Source organism: Micromys minutus, assembly GCF_963924665.1.
Source record: "Micromys minutus genome assembly, chromosome: 1".
Taxonomy (NCBI): domain Eukaryota; kingdom Metazoa; phylum Chordata; class Mammalia; order Rodentia; family Muridae; genus Micromys; species Micromys minutus.
The window spans coordinates 40,478,867-40,498,551 of NC_137969.1; the positions used below are offsets into that span (position 1 = coordinate 40,478,867).

Below are 19,685 nucleotides of genomic sequence, written 5' to 3' on the forward strand. Positions count from 1 at the left end.
CTTTTTACGTGAGCTGATGGGATTTGTTTGGATTAGATTTCTCTGTTTCTATAGTAGTTCCCTTGCCTTCACCCTGGGATATTTGGATCCTCCCATACTGTAGTGAAAGTTTTATCTCACAATCTTGGGATGTCATGAGACAGCCCAATACTCTAAAAGATTGCCCATAAGTGTGTCTTCCTGGCACACATGGAGTTTTTTACAACTTAAGAGGGAAATATATTGTCTTGGAGGCCATTCAGTGTCTCAGGATGTTCCCCATGACACCTACCTTAAGTACTAGAAAGATATGTCTCTTTGCTGTTTTTATGTTTAGCTACTCAGAGAATTTCTATACTAAAAGTAGCCAAGTCATAGGAAACAAAAGAGACAAACAAATGCTAAGTTACTGGAGTAGTAGGGAAAAAAGACAAAGATGGTAAACTAAGTCTGTGACAACAAACTCAAATGAGTATCATGTTAAAAAAACAAACAAACAAACAAAAAAACTGTTTAGAACAACACAGGGAAGTATGGCCCTTAGAGGAAGTACAGGCCACAGGGAGACTCCTTGCTTACCTTCTAAGGCAGAGAGACAGCTGGGTGCATGGTGTTTGGTGCTAATTACTGAGTGACTTCCTAAAAGTAGATGATCCTTTGAGTCACTTGTTGGGTTGTAAAAACACTGACGTAGGGCCGGTTCGTGGTAATGTACAACTTCAGTCCCAGCACTTGGGAGGCAGAGGCAGGCAGATCTCTGAGTTTGAGACCAACCTGGTCTACAGAGTGAGTTCTAGGATAGCCAAAAATACACAGAAAAACCTTGCTTTTTATCTTTTTGGGGTTTTGTTGTTGATGATGTTGTTTTGTGGGGGGTGAATGGGACAGAAACAAGCCTTGTATATCTTTCTATTTCCCTCCCTCTCTGTGTGTGTTTAAAGCACAGCTCTGACTCCAGTGGGAATATAGTTTATTCTCTATACAAATACAACTGACTGTAGTTAAGGAACAGAGAACTAGGTTATACAGAGTAACACATGCTACAAAGCAAAATTAGTTAGAAAATTACTGTGTTTACCAAATATATTGATGACGATCTGTGGTAGATGGGGTAACTGTAAAATAGGAAAGCTATTGCTGTAGGTCTCAGATACTGTCTGCTGAGCTAATATACACCAAACCTGATTATCAGTAGGGTGTTAGGTAGGCACAGGGACATCTAAAATAATTTAGACCAAATCTTGAATATACTAAAAGTATATAATCATGAAGTTTTAATCAGCTCCTTTTAAGAAATTTTTAGCATAAGTGTGGCATTTCTTTAGGTCACTTCAGTTTACCATAATTTATATTTAACAGATAAGCAATTAAAAAAAAAATCTGTACTCAGGATGCAGAGTTAAGCAGATCTCTGAGCTCAAGGTACATAGTGAAACCTTGTCTCAGAAAAACATCTTTTTTTTTAAAAAGAAAATTTTATTTTTCATAGCTTATTCTTTTAAACGGTGGCAGAATTACATGCCCATAGTTTGTTGAAACATTGAGAAGCACAATAGATGAAGACTGTTTTGCTTAATTTTTTTTAAAGGAAGAATGGGATGTTTGAAAGGTGGTATCAGATGAGGAAGTACATGCTTCAGTATGTATGCAAAGTGACGATCTGTGACTATGCCAGATACTGAAGGGTAGTAACAGGGTTCAGTTTAATCTGTTACAGAGCTGTCTGCATGGATGGTGGATTTGTAAAAACAGCATCTCAGTGAAATCCTGTTTGATTGCTACTTTGCAGCGGGCTTCATCCTCTGCTGACAATAGGAGGCAGGCTTTGGCTGCCCCTTCTGTGGAGATGGCAATCATCACACTCCCTTGTGCAGTGCATTTCCTGTTTTGCTATTCAAGTGTGTGTTTTCTGATCTTCAAACGATCTTTTTTCTTTTGTTCTCCACTTCTAGGTAATTAGGGCAGGCACCATGCTTTTGAAATGAGAGTTTTCCAACTTCCCTTAGATAAGTAGCATATATACTAACACACACTCTGTTAATGCTCTAAGAATACCAGGCAATGAAATACACTGATTCCCAGCTGCCATTGTGAAATCCTGTTCTGCGGTGTGCTCTGTTTCAGGGGCCTTGGGCATAATTGACCAGATTATATGATGTGTTCCACTAATTACCACAAAACAAGCTTGGGAAGTTAGGTGATTCTGCTTAGCTATCGACTAATGTATATTTCTTCTAAGCATTTTTTTTTTAAGGTACAGGAGGCTAGACTGTGATGACTGCTAGGTTTGATGTATGTATTCCCATGGGTTGGTTGAGGTTTTATCCCATCTGTAAGTCCTAGAGTGTCAGTACTAGGAGAAATCTCCATAAACCCATACATTTGCATGTTTTACTGACATTTCCCCTTTTGAGTTACAATAGGTGTCATTGCCATCCTGTGGTTGTGTGGTCTGTACTTGAGTACCATAGATAATTTTTGCAATATCCATTTGACTATGTTTTTATCTTTTAAATGCACACTTTAATGAAGATGGGGCACAGCAGACTGACTCAGCCTATATCACAGTGTCCAGGATCAGCTTGGTAAAGCACTGTCACCCTGATGTTGCCTAGCATGCCATTGGTACCCGATGGGAGCAACAAACAGAAATGCAACTGAAGAAAGAAAATATTTGTTGTACTTACTTAGAAAGAATTTGTAGCTTTAGGTCAAATTGAAAATTAAAATTTTGCTACTTTTTTCATTTGCTTTTAGTTGATGCTGATGAAATTAAAAGGCTAGGAAAGAGATTCAAGAAGCTTGATTTGGACAATTCTGGTTCTTTGAGTGTGGAAGAGTTCATGTCTCTACCTGAGTTACAACAGAATCCTTTAGTACAGCGGGTAATAGATATTTTCGACACAGATGGGAATGGAGAAGTAGACTTCAAAGGTAACAGTCATTTTATTTTTAAAGTTAGTCTTAAAGCACTCAATCAGAATGAAACTAGAATTTTTTAAAGTCTCTGTTTTTGGTGATCTTATAAAGATTATGGTAAAACTTGAAAATCTGTGTTGCCCAGGTTTTAATTACTCTTTGCTTTTGCTTCCTATGTTATCAGGGCATCTATTACAGTGTAATATACTACAAAAAGGAACATTGACTATTTTCTCCGTTTTCAGAAAATTTTTCTTACTCAAGGGCAGCTTAACAATATTAAAAACTGTATTTTTCTTGTTTCTTTATATTCCTCTTAAAAAATGAGACCTGTACTGTTCAGTTTTGATACCTCATGCATGTTTTATTTTAGCTAGACATCAAGGAATCTTTTGTGTAAATATTAATTTATATATAATTTCACATTTGATCTTATAGTTCTAAATAATGTGTAATTAGTATTTTCAATGCTCTGTTTTTTGTTTATGAGTTATTGTTTGCCAAATAGTAAAGAATTTTTCAAGAACTTTCCTCCAGTATATTTACATGATTTGGAAACTTGGAATGGAAACAAAACGATTTTTGTTTTGGAAAAATAATGTAGACTTTCTTATAATCTAAAGAAATTGCTTAAATAAATATCCTTAAAGAATTTTTTGAGTATTAATGACTCACAGGTTTTAACACATAATTGAAAATGGTTAATTTTGACAACTCAAATAAAATTAAAAGTTCAAATAAATAAAATGAAATCTTGTATTTGGAACCTTAAAAATGGACAATATGGCTCAGTGGTTAAGTGCACTGACTGTTCTTCCAGAGGTCCTGAGTTCAGTTCACAGCAACCACATGGTGGCTCACAATCACCTGTAATGGGATCTGATGCCCTCTTTTGGTGTGTTTTAAGATAGCTACAGTGTGCTCATATACCTAAAATAAATACTTTTAAAAAATTAACGTTATTGATTTTTCAGTTCTACTTATAATATTTTGTATAAGAAAACAGCCTTTTGGGGGGAGGGTATAATATTTGAAATGTAAATAGAGACTATCCAATAAAATTTTAAAAAAGGAAAAAGAGGTGGAATAAAAACTAAGAAAATAGCCTTTTGAATGTTGCTTTTCTTTATAAAAATTAACGGTTGTAATTTGTAAACATTTTCGACTTTCATTTAGAATTCATTGAAGGAGTCTCTCAGTTCAGTGTCAAAGGCGATAAGGAACAGAAGTTGAGGTGTAAGTATTTCCCTTCAACTGTCGTTCTACAATGTCATTTAGACTTCTAAAAACATATAAGACCTTTAGTTACAGTACAAGTCATGTATGATGTTTGTAACTAGTATATTTGAATAATGTGCCATCTTAGTTGTCTAGTGGGAAAGTAGATGTTTCTGAGGCCAGGCATACCACATGCTTGAGGCAATACTGCTTTTTTGTCCTATAACCTTGTAATCAGTTGTTAATTCAAACACATGTAGCATCTGTATTTTAAAAAATGCCGTCTTCAAAGTCGGGCAATACTGTTTTTCATTTGAAGTATTTGTTGTTTGCCTTCTAATTGCTGTGATTTTCCTTTCACCCCCCCCCCCCTTTTTCTAGTTGCTTTCCGTATCTATGACATGGATAAAGATGGCTATATTTCCAATGGAGAACTCTTCCAGGTGTTGAAGATGATGGTGGGCAACAATCTGAAAGATACACAGTTACAGCAGATTGTAGACAAAACCATAATAAATGCAGATAAGGATGGAGATGGAAGAATATCCTTTGAGGAATTCTGTGCTGTAAGTGAATAGGCTAAGTTTATTAACTGTTTTAACACATTTTAAGGACAGTTCACTAGACAGTTTTATAAGCATGTTTTTCTCCGAAATTCTTTTAAGTTTTGTCTTCGCACATTCAAGTTTCGGAATATGTTTTAAGTATCGAAAATTAAAAGCTACTATTCTCAAGAATTAGTGTTCATAAACAGCATGATAGTGTGCTACAGGAATGGTACCAGCAATTGTGGGTGAATGTGAATATCTGTGTATGTGAGGCTGGGGGTCAACATCAAGTTTCTGCCTCATGTACAGGGAATTACTTTGAACTCTTCTCCCGGAACCTAAATTCACTGTTGAGTTAGCTGAGCTGGCCAGCAAGCCCCATGGGCCTCACGACTGTTTCACCAGTGCCACACACAGCTTTTTATATGGATTCTAACTGAAGAGCCTCATTCTTGTATGGCAAAGTTTTTACCAACGAAGTTGTCTCCTCACAGGACCACTAATTTGATAGTCCCTAGAAATTACAAGTGGAGCATGCTTTAATTTTTGCTTAAAAAATTATGCCTGTTGGGATGACAATAAAGTCTTGGAGAGCATTTGCCTACCACCGTGCACGAGGTCCTAGGTCAGTGCACACCCAGTACTGCAAGTAACAACAACAGCAACATGTTTGAAACTGCTTTGGTGATGGGGTTAGAGAGATGGCTCAGTGGTGAAGAGCATTGGCTGCTATTCTAGACAAGATGCTCTTTCAGAGGAAAGGACCTGGTTTTAGTTCACAGCACCTACCTACATAACAACTCACACCTGTCTATAACTACAGTTCCAGAGCTTCTCATACCCTCACACATGCAGGCAAAGCACCAGGAACATATTAAGAAAATGCTTCTATGAAAAAGAACCCTGAGTAATATAAGGAGGATTGGAAGTCATAAATTTAACTGAAAGTCTCAACCCCCGATAACGTTATCTTAAACCAGCTTCTGAATTATCTAAACACTTTTAATTACCCTTTTTGGTAAACTAGTATCCTACTTTGCTTTCTATCGACTGCGATAAAACACAATGATCAAAAGCTAAATTGTAATCTATCATGAAGAGAAAGTGGGATGGGGACTTAAGGCAGGAACTCAGAAGCTTTGGAGGAATACTGCTAACTGGTTTGTTCACCATGGCTTGCTCCAGTACCCCCACCTGCCCAGAAGTGGTACCATTCATAATTCACATCAATCATTAATCAAAAGTGCTCCACAGACTGACCCATGGCCAATATGATGGAGGCATTTTCTCAGTTAAAGTTCTTCCTCCCAGATGATTTGAGCTTGAGTCAAGTTGACCCCCACACACATACCCCCCAAAAAGAGGGATGTGATTTACTTACTGAAAGTCTGTTTGTATCTGTTGCAGGTTGTAGGTGGCCTAGATATCCACAAAAAGATGGTGGTGGATGTGTGACTCTTTGAAGAATACCACCCAACACTTTTGCTTTCTTCTCCATCTCTGAAGATCTGCTCAAGACGTCCAGCAATGCTCTCTGTGTATTTAAATGGAAGTATTTTTCTCTGTGAAGCCACATTTTCCAACATGAGCCTCATGAAGCCAACTAAGTGTTATTGAACTCCTACTCTCTCAATAACTCAGTGTAGCACTTTAAAGTTTGAGGGACAGCAGCATGAAAAGAGCATATCAGTATGGTGGAGAAAGGGAAGGGGGTGGCTCTTTAATTTATTTTTCTTCATCTTTTATAACAAGAAAGTATCTATATATACATATGTAAATATTTATATATAGATATATGTAGCTTTCTATATATTTAGTAGGTTGGCTTTAATTTAATATACTTGATTCAGAAACAAAATGTTAGAGTACAAAAGTGCCAAGCAGAACATAAACCATCCTTACTTTTATTTCACACAGTTTTATATGTAGATAGAAGATTGTACAATTTGCGCCAGGTATCAGGCCAGCTATTTTCCTTTCTCTGTGCTTTCTCCTTTGAGAGATTGATAAAGCATTTGTTAATGCCCTATTATTTACCTTAATTACACTTTTGTAACGAGTCTGTAACTTTATTTATATCTCTGAATATCTTTCTAGGGACTGTGTCTTATTGCTGAGCAGCAAGCGATTAATCCATCTCTGGAGGTCTAGTTCAGCGCTGTTGCCAAGAGTGGGTTCTTGTGTCCGTAGGACTACGTACACTATGGCCGCTTCAGGCTGATACTTTTTTAAGTAGTCGATGTTATTTTTATTAAGTGTCCCTGAGAAAATGTAATTAGCAGTTGTGATTTATCAAGGTCAGAAGTTTTCTGAGGCAGTCATGACTTTTTAAATGTATTATTTAGTGAAGAAAACCCAAAGCAATCATGTAATGGCTTAAAATACCCTTGTTTCATTATACACAAGGAAATACTTGTCACTAAACTGTAAATCATGGGTTTATTTTCCTTCTGCATTTCAAAAGGCATACAGTTGACCTAAAACGTTAACTGATACTGAATGAGCACATATTTATGTAAAATTCCACTTGTGGTTAAAATGGAGAAATATCTTGCTAATCTATATGCCATAGGAGAGCATATTTTGTCCACGTTTATATTTTTAAAATTTCTTTGCTAGAAGGCAAGATAGTACATGATGAATTTTTGTTGTTTTACCCGCACAACTAGTGATGAATGATGACTTAGTAGATATGTGTGACATAAAAGTACGTCATATTCTACCACTTGACATTATCCCTTCCCTTTTCTGCAAAGGTACTATTGACTGGAAGTAAGACATTCTGGATAGTTTTATATGGCAGTCTTCCCTATACAGTTTTTCTATATAAATTGGTTTTATAATCATAAATGGTCAGGGCGGGTTGAATCAAGATGAAAGAATATTAAACTGAGCACACCTGCCAGCCACTGCTGTCCTTTTAACTGAGTGCTGCACGTCATGGGCTCTGTCTGTGAGAGAAATCCCGGTGCTTGGTGTCTTTGCATGACATGGAGTTTTGCATGTAGATCAATTTAAAATGTACCTCTTGTTTACATAATTTGCATAATTTAAAAAGATGATGTTGCCAAACTTTGGAAATGTTAATACTCAAAATGAAAATCTCCACTCCATGTAAGTACTCCCTCCCTCTGGATCGGCACATGGCTTGCAATCCCAGCCAGTGGTTTGATCATCCCAGTGTCAACCGCCGTGTGCTCTGCTTCAAGAGGGAAGTAGTCTTTTGTGAATTTTTTTGTACATAATTATTTGTTACAAATATTTTAGCAAATGCTTTCTATATCTCTTGCTTGTGCATATCTTGGCTGGCATTGTGGGAAAAAAAATAGTGCAAACTATTTCCTTCCTGGGGAATGAGGGGTTTTCTTTTTTAGTTTGTGTGAGGGAGGTGGGGAGGGCATGGTTTATGTTGAATGTTTAAATTTTCTTCTGCATGATACATGTCATGTTGTGAAATCTTTAGGAAAACTTCATACTGTATGAGTAAGAAAATAAAATATTTGAAACTTGGCTTGAACGTATTGTCAGCTTTGATGTACTGCTACAGTTGACGGGCCCGTCCATGCTTTTAGGGTTGTAAATACTTGGATAAATGTTTTGTTGTTCTGCACCATAAACTACAGGTGAAATAAGTTGTTGTATCTGGACAAACAAGGAGGCTAAATACTTCAAAGCCCTGAGACTACACTCCCCAGACCTGGGCCTAGTACAAGTGCCTTTGGGGTTTGGCTTGTTTCTCACAGCTGTACATCAACTCCATACCCAGTAAACTAATGCCTGTAACATAATTGTTCACCCGTGTATGTGTACGCTCCTTGGGTTTCCTTTACACAGTCACACTTCGTTTATTCAGCAGCATTCATCCCTTTTCCTGCCTGCTGTCTTCCCTGGTTATAAAATAAAGATGCTTTACAGTCACTTGCTCGTTTTGCACAAATTTAGGTTTTCAGAGTTATCACCTGGGTGTCATTGATTGTTCATTAAAGTATTTAGTAAGTATATACGTGGCTCCTAGATCATGCTTGTTCTAATTTCACTTATTTTTCTTGGCAAAGTCTCACTAAACAAACTGGCCTTGAATTTTTTAATCCTGCTTTTTGAGTGCTGAGATTGTTGGATGTTTTATAACTGTAACATGACATTTTGAGACTTTCTTCAGACAGGGTTTTCTCTGTATAGCTCTAGCTGTCCTGGAACTAGCTTTGTAGACCAGGATAGTCAAGAGATTCCCACTGCATCTGCCTCCCCAATGCTAGGATGGACTAAAGCACGTACCACCATGTCAACCTACTTTTGACACTACAAAATCCTTGTGTGTTCATGCAGCACTGCAACAGAGGTGAGATACTCACGCCAGGTAAATGATGTGACTAGCTCAAGTGAGTTTAGGATGGTGGGTTTGTATTCTACAGTTTCATGATCATGTGCAGTAAATCCAGTGGCTGCTCTAGAGGATCAGAAAAAGAAAACCTAAGAAAATGACTATTGAGTGAAATAAAGATTCTCTTAAGAATAGAAGAAACTACTTGTAAACGATATAGAAAAAAGTTAATCCCACCCAAAGATCTATAGAACAGAAAACAAAACTAATTAAAATATGGGGAAAGGACTTTAATAGACATTTGTGTAGATTAACACAAGTGCTCCCTAAACATAGGAAATGATGCTCAATAGTACTGTCCTTAAGGAAACTGCTCATCACAGATCCACGTTACACAAATAGTATCAAAAACCGTATGGGCCACCTATTAGTGAAGTTCACAGCCAAAGACTAGAAGCAGCCCAAGTATCCTGTAGATGGGTGATCTAACACATGCTCTAACATGAATAAGCTCTGTTAAGTGAGATAGCTCCACTTGCATATTGATGGAATGATATTTCTAGAGACAGATACTGAACTGTTGGTGCCAAGGGCAACAGACAAATGGAATTAGTGTTGAAATCTGGTATAGAGCTTCAGAATGCAGCATTATAATGGTTGCTGTATTAACATTACAGTTAAGCTGTATTAATATCTACCAATTACAAGTTAAGGAAAGCATTTTTATATTTAAAGCAGTTTTAATGTGTAGAATGTTTAAGAAAAGTAGGCAAGAGGGTAAAGATTTGCTTCCTTGATAGTCCTCCAGGTGTACCAAATGAAATAAATGGTTTTCAAGATAAGGATTTTCATCCTCGTCAAAATCTCCTCACCTTGATTTAGAGCTTCTAAGTCCTAACGCAATCCTTCCCCATCAGCCAACCCAACCAATGGCTCAGTTCCTTGAAAGTTCCTGGTGATTGTTGTTTCTATGGCCAAATAAGCAATGCTTTCTCAAGGCAAGCATTTCCCATGTGATAGGTACTTCATAACTTTCAGAATGGCTATGGATGCTTTGAGAAATGTAGCACTGCGTTGCCCCAAGCATACAGTGCCAAGAGTTGGAGCCCAGATCCGAAATATCTAGGAATCCCCAAATTGTACCATAGTTTTACCTAAGAAAATTCCCTTCTCTTTTAACCCCGGCCAATGTATTAACGAGAGGCATGATAGATGCCGAGGACCCAAAAGGCCATGGCTTTCCATCGAACATGAGCTGAACAGCAGGCAGTGCCACAGACTTCAGTGAGCTTCAAGCTGGCTACACTGTACTGACCATATTAAGGGAGTTATTTGGTCCAGGTTAAGACTGACTACCAGCAAGACACATTCCTTCATCATTTTCATTGCAGGAGTTATTCTCTAGCACTGTATCCCTTCTGAATGCAGAGTAGTACTCAGGAGGGAAGAACACAAACACTGCAATTTAACAGAATCTAAACCTCAGGCAGAAGTTACATTAACTCTGCCTCAATTCCTTAGAATCAAACCCAAACACTTGACTGTTTAACTAGCCATGGATCACAAGGACACCTAGAAAAAGGTATTAAAGACACAGACCTCACTTTCCAGAAAACCACATGGTAGCAATCGTCAAAAGTTTGAATCTCTCACTGGGCAGTGACAGTGGGTCCCTCTTGAATGCTCTAAAGACTCCATAAGTTGTCCCAATATAGCCCTCCTTTCAATGAGGTCTAATTAAATTCTCCTTCAGTGACACTCCGGTAGTGTACTGTTGGTAAATGGTATATCCAAGCACAAAGCAGTCTGGACAGCTAGCACCTCCCACTGACAGAACCAAAGTGTAAAACCACTACTAAACAGTGTGACCGCTCACATTTGTAACCCTGGCACATGCCAAGTTGAGGAACCAGAACGACCCAAGTTTGAGGCAAGCTGGCCTATATAGTGAGTTACAGGCCAGCCTGGACTACACAATTTTTCTCAAAACACAGGAGCAGGAGCAAAGTCTCACTCCTGCTCTTCCAGAGGACTGCAATTTAATCCCTACTGCCCGCATCATGGTCTCAACCATAACTACAGCTCCAGGGGGACATCTCACACAGGGTAGGCATATGTGCATAATACACACATGTCCTCATAAAATGTATGCTCAGTTTGGAGATGTACAAATTTGATTGCCAGCATTCAGGAGACAGAAACAGGATTTCTGCGGGTTCAAGGCTAGCTGGGGTTACACAGTACTACTCTATTTTCAAACACACACACACCCTCTTTATTAGATCTGGTTCAGTCGTTAAGAGCACTTACTGACCTTTCCGTACATGGGACACATACCTAATACAGGCAAAACTCAAAAACTTAATTTTTTAAAAAAAGTACTACTTTTAATTACTGCATGAATTTCCTGACCTCTAATCATTACAATATTTTGGTTAAGGCTTTTGAGAAACAAGGGATTGTAGTATAGAAGACACGTGTTTAATAAAATGTAAAGCAATGTAAGAAATGCATCAAATTCATATACAGACGTTAGTTACAAGAATACACTGTTTGGAGAACAGTTTTCTTGGGAGATATTTTACAGTTTTATCTTTACTGCACAAGAGAAATATGTCTAACATCTTTCTGTACATATTTGAAAAATATTTATTAGCCTTGTGATGCAGGACTTTCACTTTATAAATTTTACAGGAAGTGCAAAGATGAGCACATGTAGTTCAATAGTGCAAGTTACCACCATGACCCAACCCTGAAATAGTCACAGTGCTACCAAGAACTGATTCATTCTTAATTAAAAATTTCAGAGTTTATGTATATAAGTTTAGCTGTCAACCTATAACCAAAAAGTTGAAAGCAAGAAGTTGCCTCTAAATGACAGGGCTTTAACTGTGAATCTGCCCTGTCTGGTTAACTTACACATTGAGTATAAACTGTTGTATTTTTCAGTTATTACATCATATTTAAGTTATCCTAAAAGCAGCTGAGTTCAAGTCCTGTTAAGCCTTCTTTTTCTGCTTCTGCTTTAGCTGAAGCTGAAAAGGAACCTGAGCTCCAGGTGGCTAGGAAATTCCTCCCATGGTTTTATGTGAACATCTCAGGGGTCCGTGAAAAATCAGAATCGATCTGCTGATCTGCTGGCCACGGCTCGGATATTGCCATACACCTTTGATGGAGGATTTCCTGTTTAAGAAAAAAAGCAGCTGATATAGACAAATATATCTAAACACATAGAAACTACACAGAAGACAAATACTTTGCATTCCTAAGGAAAATAAACAGAGTTGTAAAAAGATATTAAAAAACAGGCCAGCCCGCCGGCCAGCCATACCAGAACACTAGACAAAACCCACCAGCTCCTCTGAGCAAACTGCTATGACTCTAGATCTAGATTAACCAGATAAATCAAGTTGACTGCCTAAGTTCAGCAGCCCTCATTTTATAGAACCTAATATGTACTGTTTTCAGTTATTTTGGAATGGGTTTTCTGTGCACTTCCCTAGGAACGGCAAGAGATTTAATGATATTCCCAATATACCCTTTCTCTCCTCTAACAAATAGAATCCAAGTGTTCCTGGTTTTTCCTTTGCCAGCTCTTCAGCTTCTGTTTAGTATCTTTAACAATATAGAAGCTGCTTTGTAAACATGGCTTGAAGTCCTCCATTTCCCATCTTTCCAGAGAAAATGCCAAAGAAACAAACTATTACCTAGGATGAGGTTGCAAATGGCTGTTCTTGCCATCTTGATGTTTTGGAAAGAGCCAAGAATGTGAACTTTCCTGAAAGAAGTAAAGTGAGCCAGGTTAGTCACAAATGGCACATCCACATCAAATCCTGGGAAACTAAAAACTATGGAAAAATCACAATAGATCCAGTCCCTAAGCCGAGGGTGGGGTGATGGCAGACAGTGTTCTAAACCCACTTCTAGAATGAGTGACTTATAGTAAAAAAATTATATATCCCCACAAAAAAATTATCAAGAAATACAAATTAAGAAAAAAAAGAATTTCTTTTTCTTGGCAGGTTCTTGCAATGCTGATCAGACTGGGCTCACATACAGTGAGCATCCTGCCTGCCTCCTGAGGGCTGACACACGTATGTACCATCACACTCAGATTATTCATCGCAGGCAGGAGAGATGGATCTGTGTATAAAGGTACTTGTTACCCAGCCTGACAACCCGTGTTTGTTCCTGGAGGCCCACTTGGTAGAAGGAGAGAACTTAACTTTCTTTCAGGCTGTCTGTCCCCTGACCTCCACACAGGTGTCATGACACATGACCTACTCATCCAAACACAGATTAAACAAAACAAAAGACTCCTGGTCAATAATTGCTACCTTCCACCAAGTCCTCCGTGTTTGCTCATATAATCCTCAAAGGAGTTTTACTAAGTAGATGTTATTCCCATTGTACACCAGGAAAGAACTTTCAAGTAATAGGGACACCTAGGGGTAGGGATGTACTCAGAGGCAACATCACTGCCTAGTGTGAGGCCCTGGATTTCATCCTGAGGGATTAGGATGGGGAAGGATGGAGGACATAGAATCTGGAAAGGACATAGAAATCAAGAAAACTGAGACCATGTAGATGCTCACTGCCCAGAACTGTAATGCTGATTATTCAAAGATTACAACACCTTTTAATTTCATCAAATCTATGAAAACCCATTTTAAAAGCTCTTTAAGTTTATATATGAAGGAAACTAGATGTCATCGAATACCTAAGGGCTATAATGCTTCTCCCTGACTTAAAAAAATATTAAATGAAAAGCCCAATGCCAGATGTGAGATACTGACTTTGAGGTTGCTGGATGGGGGCTATATTTCCCTTGTTAATATCTCACTGCTGAACACACGGCACACTTTAGTTATAGGACACTGAAATAGAGCTGGTATTACCTGGAAGCTTCCCCTCTACTTACTAGCTTGCACAGTAATACAAGAAGCTACACAGGCTGTCATGCCAGAGAAGTCACCAGGTTTTACTGAGCTGTGAACCACTGGCTATCAATAATGACCAACCTGGCAAGATAGGCTCACTAATATAATGGGGCTGTCAATGTCATGGGGCAAGTAGACGCTTTCTGATAGTTTTAAGGTCCACTGCACAGGATGGAACTCATACCTAGCACTGAAAATTTGGCCAACAGCGTGCTGGGGAGGACATAAGATGGGAGAAGAATCAACTATATATTTTCCTAAATAGAGCAACAAACTTGCCTTCTGAATACTCATCTGTGTACCCACCGATAAGTGCAGCTCTCATTAGAGAAGCTTCTTTGTGCAGTGGATGGTGATTAATGCAAAGACTCCAAGTTGGTCAGAGTGCGGCAAATGAGCAGAATGCTGGGACATCCACATCACCTCCCCTCCCCACATGGCTTATGGAGCATCCAGAAAGGGGAGCTGAAAGAATCCAAGAGCCAGAAGCCGGAAGCTGGCCACAAAGCACTGCGCTCTGGCCATGTGGAATAGTTGTGCTCATGAACTCATAGGAGCTGCATAAACCTACCCATGATAAAGCAGGAAAATCCCAGCATGGATAAGGCAGGTGCTCATAAAGGCTTACCCCTACTGTGTGCATGTTTAGATGCATGAAGGTCTCATGAAACATAGGCAACATTATTTTCCCCTCTGGCATTTCAAATACATCTAGAAAGCAAATTGTCTTTAATTTTGTATCTTGCTCATGTTGTACTGTGTACCAAGTCATTAACAACTTTATAAAAACACCAGTCTCACCTGGGACCTAGCCTGGTAAGGGTAGTCTTCACCCCTCACAAAAGAAACTTCTCTGTGCAATGGACAGAAAACCACAATGAGTTGTGAAACCCAGTCCCAATGGATATACCTACAAAAGCCCCATACTCAGGAAACATTTTGAAGAGCATAGAAAGTTTGTGAAAGCCAGAGGATCAGGGAGTTTGCCGTGAGATTACATCTCCTACTAACATTAGAAGTGACTCAAAGTCTCACTAACAAAATGGCTCAAATATGAACTGAACAAGGACAATAGCAATGGACAGCCAAAGTAGACTGGAAAAGCCCAAAGGGCCTCAGCAAAGAACCACAGCCAACTGAGGAAAGCTGGGAGTAGGAGCACGCCAACTATTTATTTAATACCAAAGGACAGCACTGAAGACACACATGCATAACATTAAGTGGACTGAGCAGCTTATATCTAGAAATATATATATATATGTATATATATATATATATATGTATATATATATGTATGTATATATATATGTATGTGTATATATATATATGTATGTATATATATATATATATATATATATATATATATATATATATATATATATACATATCTGCATGCAGAAACAATTTTTTTTAAAAGACCATAAGTTTCAAAGAACAAAGAGTATGATACCGTTTGGAAGGGAGACATGTAATTAATATTACAGTATCAAAAAAGTTTAAATGTAACAACAACAAATTACTGTTTACACCAGCATTGGCCATAATGGCTCCAAAATGAAACATCTCTGATGCCCATGAACTGTAATTATAAATGCTACTTGGCTATAAAAACAAGGAACTACTGCTGTACCCAACAGAACAAAGAAAACGATATGCTGAATACACACTGGGAATTCACATACTTGAGTTTCTGGAAATGACAAAATCAGTGACAGGAAGTAGAGCAATGGCCACTGGGGTAGAGTGGGGGAAAGACTGATTAAATGATGCACGCACAGGGTGGGCACTGTGGGCGTGGCAGGGCTATGGCACTGTGCAGAGCTCAGCAACTCACTAGGCTGACCCTGCACTATTAGACTGACAGGTTTTACACTGCGGATTGTCCTATAACCATTTGTATTTTGATGCCAATTCCACTTCTCCAAGAAGGGCTGCCTAGTCAAGTACTCAGGTGACTTCATCAGAACCTTCTTTCCATTTTAATTTGTAAAATAAAGGTGAAAGACGATTGGGCAGGGTGGGGGAAGGTGGAGAGAGAGGGTCGGAGAAGGAAAGAGGAGGAAAAAGGGAGAAGATGGAGCTGGAACTCGTGGCCTGCAGTTAAGGGGTCTCATAGCTGGCGAGTAGAATGGTCAGTGGTAGATCTGCCCAATCTAGGTGCGCAGCTTAAATTCATATTTACTGAGTTGTGTTTTCAATGAACGGGTTTATTCAGGTTGAAGATGTTACTGCACCATAACTCATGTAAGCTGAACCCAAATACCCTATTTAAAACAACCTTTATAGTAAATTCTCAGATATTGAAATTTGTGGATTACAATGACAAATTAGCCAAGTCCATTTCAAGTGGGTTTGAGCTTTGGATTTCTCAACCAACGAAGATGTTTGGGCTTGATTCAGCCATTTTAAATATGGTGTTTCCATGTCTTTGAAATTTTTAGTAGGAAAAAAAAAGCTCATGTTTCAGACCCTCAAGACCCAGTCCATAAAAGAGCAGAACTATGATAATACACTTGGTTTCAAGGAGAGGGCCACCAATATAATACAAGTTACCTTCAGTATAAAGAATGTCTACATAAATGTAGCCCCATAATGATCATTGTAGCAAATTGGTCTTAAGTGAAATCCTCATACCCCCTGCCAACTGCTATTTGCCAACCTCATTTTCTATCAGCTCTCATGTACCGCTCTGTCTGCCACCAACCTCCAAACAAGTAGACCTCAGAGAGGTCCTCCCAGCTCTGCATCCAGTGCCTCATCCTCACTGTAAGCCTGTACCATCTTATTTATAATCACGTGTAACTGATGGATTGTTCTTACCCAGCATGCAATACCTCTCTTCCTATAAGAAAAGTGTGGGTGTGCCCCTACCTGAAATACAGATATGTGTTCAAAAGAAAGCTTCATCTCAGCATTTCAAAGACCTACTTCTTGTACTTCCCAAAACGATTTATCAGATCTGTCTAAAATTAAAATCTTACCTTGTGATCAAGTATTTTAAGAGTGATTCTAAATATTTCTTTTATTGCTGAGGAAAAAAAATATGATTACTGAAATTTTCAGTCATCAGCCTTTCAAGGTGATGTATTCACCTAGAACCCCATGCCCACAAAGCTCCAACAAGAACGTGGGTTACATGCAGCATTATAAATAAGGGGTGGTTCTTGACCAGAATACACAGGGTTTCCAATTCAATCCCAAGAGAAAGAACAGAATGCAATAAATAACAGCTCTGATGTTTTTGAAACTATGAGATCAAATATAAATTATGACATTTCCCTCAAGGACAAATACTTACACATCTGCCAAAACAATCCGTGTCCGTGTTACATTCTCTATAGTAAATTTGGTTTTTCCTCCTTTGCCAGCGATTCTTCCTATTGCCCTGGACAGGTGGTCTCCTTTTAGGGGCTTAACTAAAGAAGAAAGACAAGCCATCAGGTGGCTGGCTACATACTGACTTTTCCTACCAAACCACACTACATATATATCTTCAGAAGTGTTAGTAATACAGCTCAATTGAAGCTATCAGACAACAGTCACAACACCACAAAATAAGGAACACAAAGGCTGACTGTTCACACATGTTCTCACCATCTGTTATTTCAAAAGATTCTAGGAAGAGGTCATCTAGACGGATAAGGGCAAGTGCATCCTACAAGACAAAAGTAAACATTATGAAGGCCTTTTCAGGCACATACTTGACAGATGAGGATAGCATTTTCACATCTGAACTTCTCAGATGCTACAATGAAAAGACTAAAGGTTTGGAAAATTGGCCATCTATTAAAATGTCTACCCTGTGTATTTGCGAGTCTCAGGGGATCACTCACCTCCACCTGAAAGCCAAGAACAAAGGCCTTCACAAAGTCGGCAGCTTTTGTCAGGGCACTGACATCCTTGGTGTCTTTACAAGTCTGGAAAAAGAGTGAAGATATGAAGGGATGGAAAGAAGAGCATTTTAACAAAGTAACAGAAATGTTCATCTCTATTATAATTTCCTTCACCATGAACCACCCTCCCCAATATTGTAACACCTCCTTTATACAGGATAAAGCACTCTCTTTAATTTGTATGAGAGAATATTCCCACTCCAAAGCTGGGCAATTCTGTGCACACCCTCTCAAGTGACTAAACATATTGACTGGTCCAGGTGTGGCAACATTCCTCTAACACACCCCCAGAGCTCACACCCATTCAGCCATCTTGTAAATTTTCAGATGGGTCCTCTTCTCCCCATCAAGGCAGCCTCTCTCCAGGCATCCTGACATGTTCTGCTATAAAGGACCGTTTATATGCTGTTGTTTCCCAACCAACAAGTTCACTTCTGACTACTTGCATACCTGGTGCTGAGAAATCAAGAATAGCTTAAGTGGGAGCCTTGTCTACAAGTAAGTAGCCCATAAATATTTAGGATTTAAGTTTTTTTTTTTTTTTTAACCTATCAAATATGTCAGAGTAGATCATGAATGGTCCCTTCTAGCAATAAGATTCAATTAGCTTGATGACTCTGGCTAAGGCACTAAATTTCTTAAGCTTCCCTTGCCTAATCCCCTGGGACTTGAATGTATATGGGTCACTCCTTAAAGAGCAAATGATGTGGTTGATATATGTCAAGCTACCACCGTGCACCTGATATATGGCATCAGCAAATACTAAGAATACAAACTAATGCTCCTGCAATAAACAAGGCAGCTAAGTACAATAGAAATGTATAAACTTCTAAAGAGAACTTGAGCTAGACCTTGAAAACTGATTGGAACTGAAGTAAGAAGACAGCAGAGAAAGTGGCCTTCTCCAGAGAGCAAAGCCACCAAAGATACTGAAGTAGATACCTGAAGTTATCACTTATGGATGAATATCCGTGTACCATTCTCTACTTTTACCAAGTCAACACACAGAGAAGACACCCGGAGGATAGACAATATTCTGGAGTGACTGTATAAGAGATTTGGGAATGCAGTCAATACCTGTTTTGAATGCAGTTTTGAAGGTATTTTGGTTAATTTAAAATTCACTATTTCAAAACCCTGGGTGGGGGAGACACTTAACTAGAATAAACTCTACGAAGAAAAATGCATTCATATAATTTTAGTTGTGAAGGAGAAAAATTGGTATGCTACAAATGGCTACCCTTTTCCTTACCCTGATTTCTACATTCCTTGATTTCAGGTTAAAGCGTATCTGGAGTCCCAAATGTTCAACAATTGGAGTAAAGATCTTCATCCAGTTTTCTTTCAATGGTGTGTATCTGTTAGCTGGGACGGGAATTTTTCTGGTCTCTTCTTTCCCAGTCTGCAATAAAAACACACCCACTTAGGAGAAGACTAGAAAGATGCGGGTCTAGAAGAAGAAAAAAAAACGAGAACGAACTCTTTCCCTTGACTCCTGGACCCCGTCCCGTCCCGTCCCATCCGGATACCCACCAGGAGCTGATCACCCGAGAGCGGGGGAAAGACCGGCCTCTTTGCCGGCCGCGCCTCCTCCGTGTCCATGCGTCCGGCGTCTCCATCCTGACTCGCAGCTGACGACTGCTCAGCCCGTCGCTTCTTAGCCCGGCGGCCCCCTCTGTGCGTGACGGGAGTAAAGCCGTCTTCCATTCCGATATTTTGCGTCTCCATCTCGGCCATGTTCAATCCGAGTAAGTACAACCAGCTGAACACGTGCGAAGTTGTATCGCGCATGCGCCAGCCTCCACCAATCAATTTGAAGATACCACCCCTTTTTCGAGGTGAGGTCCATGCCGGGGGCCTAAAGCAC

At 39.0% G+C, this 19,685-nt stretch overlaps 2 protein-coding genes across 2 annotated transcripts in view; one reads left to right on the forward strand and one right to left on the reverse strand.

Moving 5' to 3' along the window:
• The window catches only part of PPP3R1 (protein phosphatase 3 regulatory subunit B, alpha), a 39,009-nt gene extending 30,828 nt beyond the window's left edge, over positions 1 to 8,181 (forward strand). Inside the window, exons 3-6 of the mRNA XM_080924854.1 lie at positions 2,737 to 2,913; positions 4,075 to 4,134; positions 4,498 to 4,682; positions 6,072 to 8,181. Coding sequence (XP_080780980.1) covers positions 2,737 to 2,913; positions 4,075 to 4,134; positions 4,498 to 4,682; positions 6,072 to 6,119 — 470 coding nt within the window. The 3' untranslated portion in view covers positions 6,120 to 8,181. The remainder of the gene's footprint in view (positions 1 to 2,736; positions 2,914 to 4,074; positions 4,135 to 4,497; positions 4,683 to 6,071) is intronic.
• Positions 8,182 to 9,350: 1,169 nt separating this feature from the next.
• On the reverse strand, positions 9,351 to 19,565 carry PNO1 (partner of NOB1 homolog). Its single transcript, XM_080919444.1, has 7 exons — positions 19,352 to 19,565; positions 19,071 to 19,220; positions 17,759 to 17,842; positions 17,520 to 17,580; positions 17,224 to 17,341; positions 12,693 to 12,763; positions 9,351 to 12,168 (listed from the first exon to the last, which is right to left on the reverse strand). Exons 1-7 carry the CDS (start codon positions 19,553 to 19,555, stop codon positions 12,101 to 12,103), a joined length of 756 nt encoding a protein of 251 aa, XP_080775570.1. The 5' UTR covers positions 19,556 to 19,565; the 3' UTR covers positions 9,351 to 12,100.
• Between the last annotated feature and the right edge of the window lie 120 nt (positions 19,566 to 19,685).

What these genes read in the sequence shown, in the direction of transcription:
- PNO1 (XM_080919444.1), bottom strand. Translation starts at nt 19,555, where the DNA reads ATGGCCGAGATGGAGACGCAAAATATCGGAATGGAAGACGGCTTTACT. An exon ending in CAAGGAATGTAGAAATCAGG is followed by an intron (nt 17,843 to 19,070) that starts GTAAGGAAAAGG and finishes CTCTTTTTCCAG; the next exon opens with ACTTGTAAAGACACCAAGGA. An exon ending in ATCTTTTGAAATAACAGATG is followed by an intron (nt 17,342 to 17,519) that starts GTGAGAACATGT and finishes TTTCTTCTTTAG; the next exon opens with TTAAGCCCCTAAAAGGAGAC.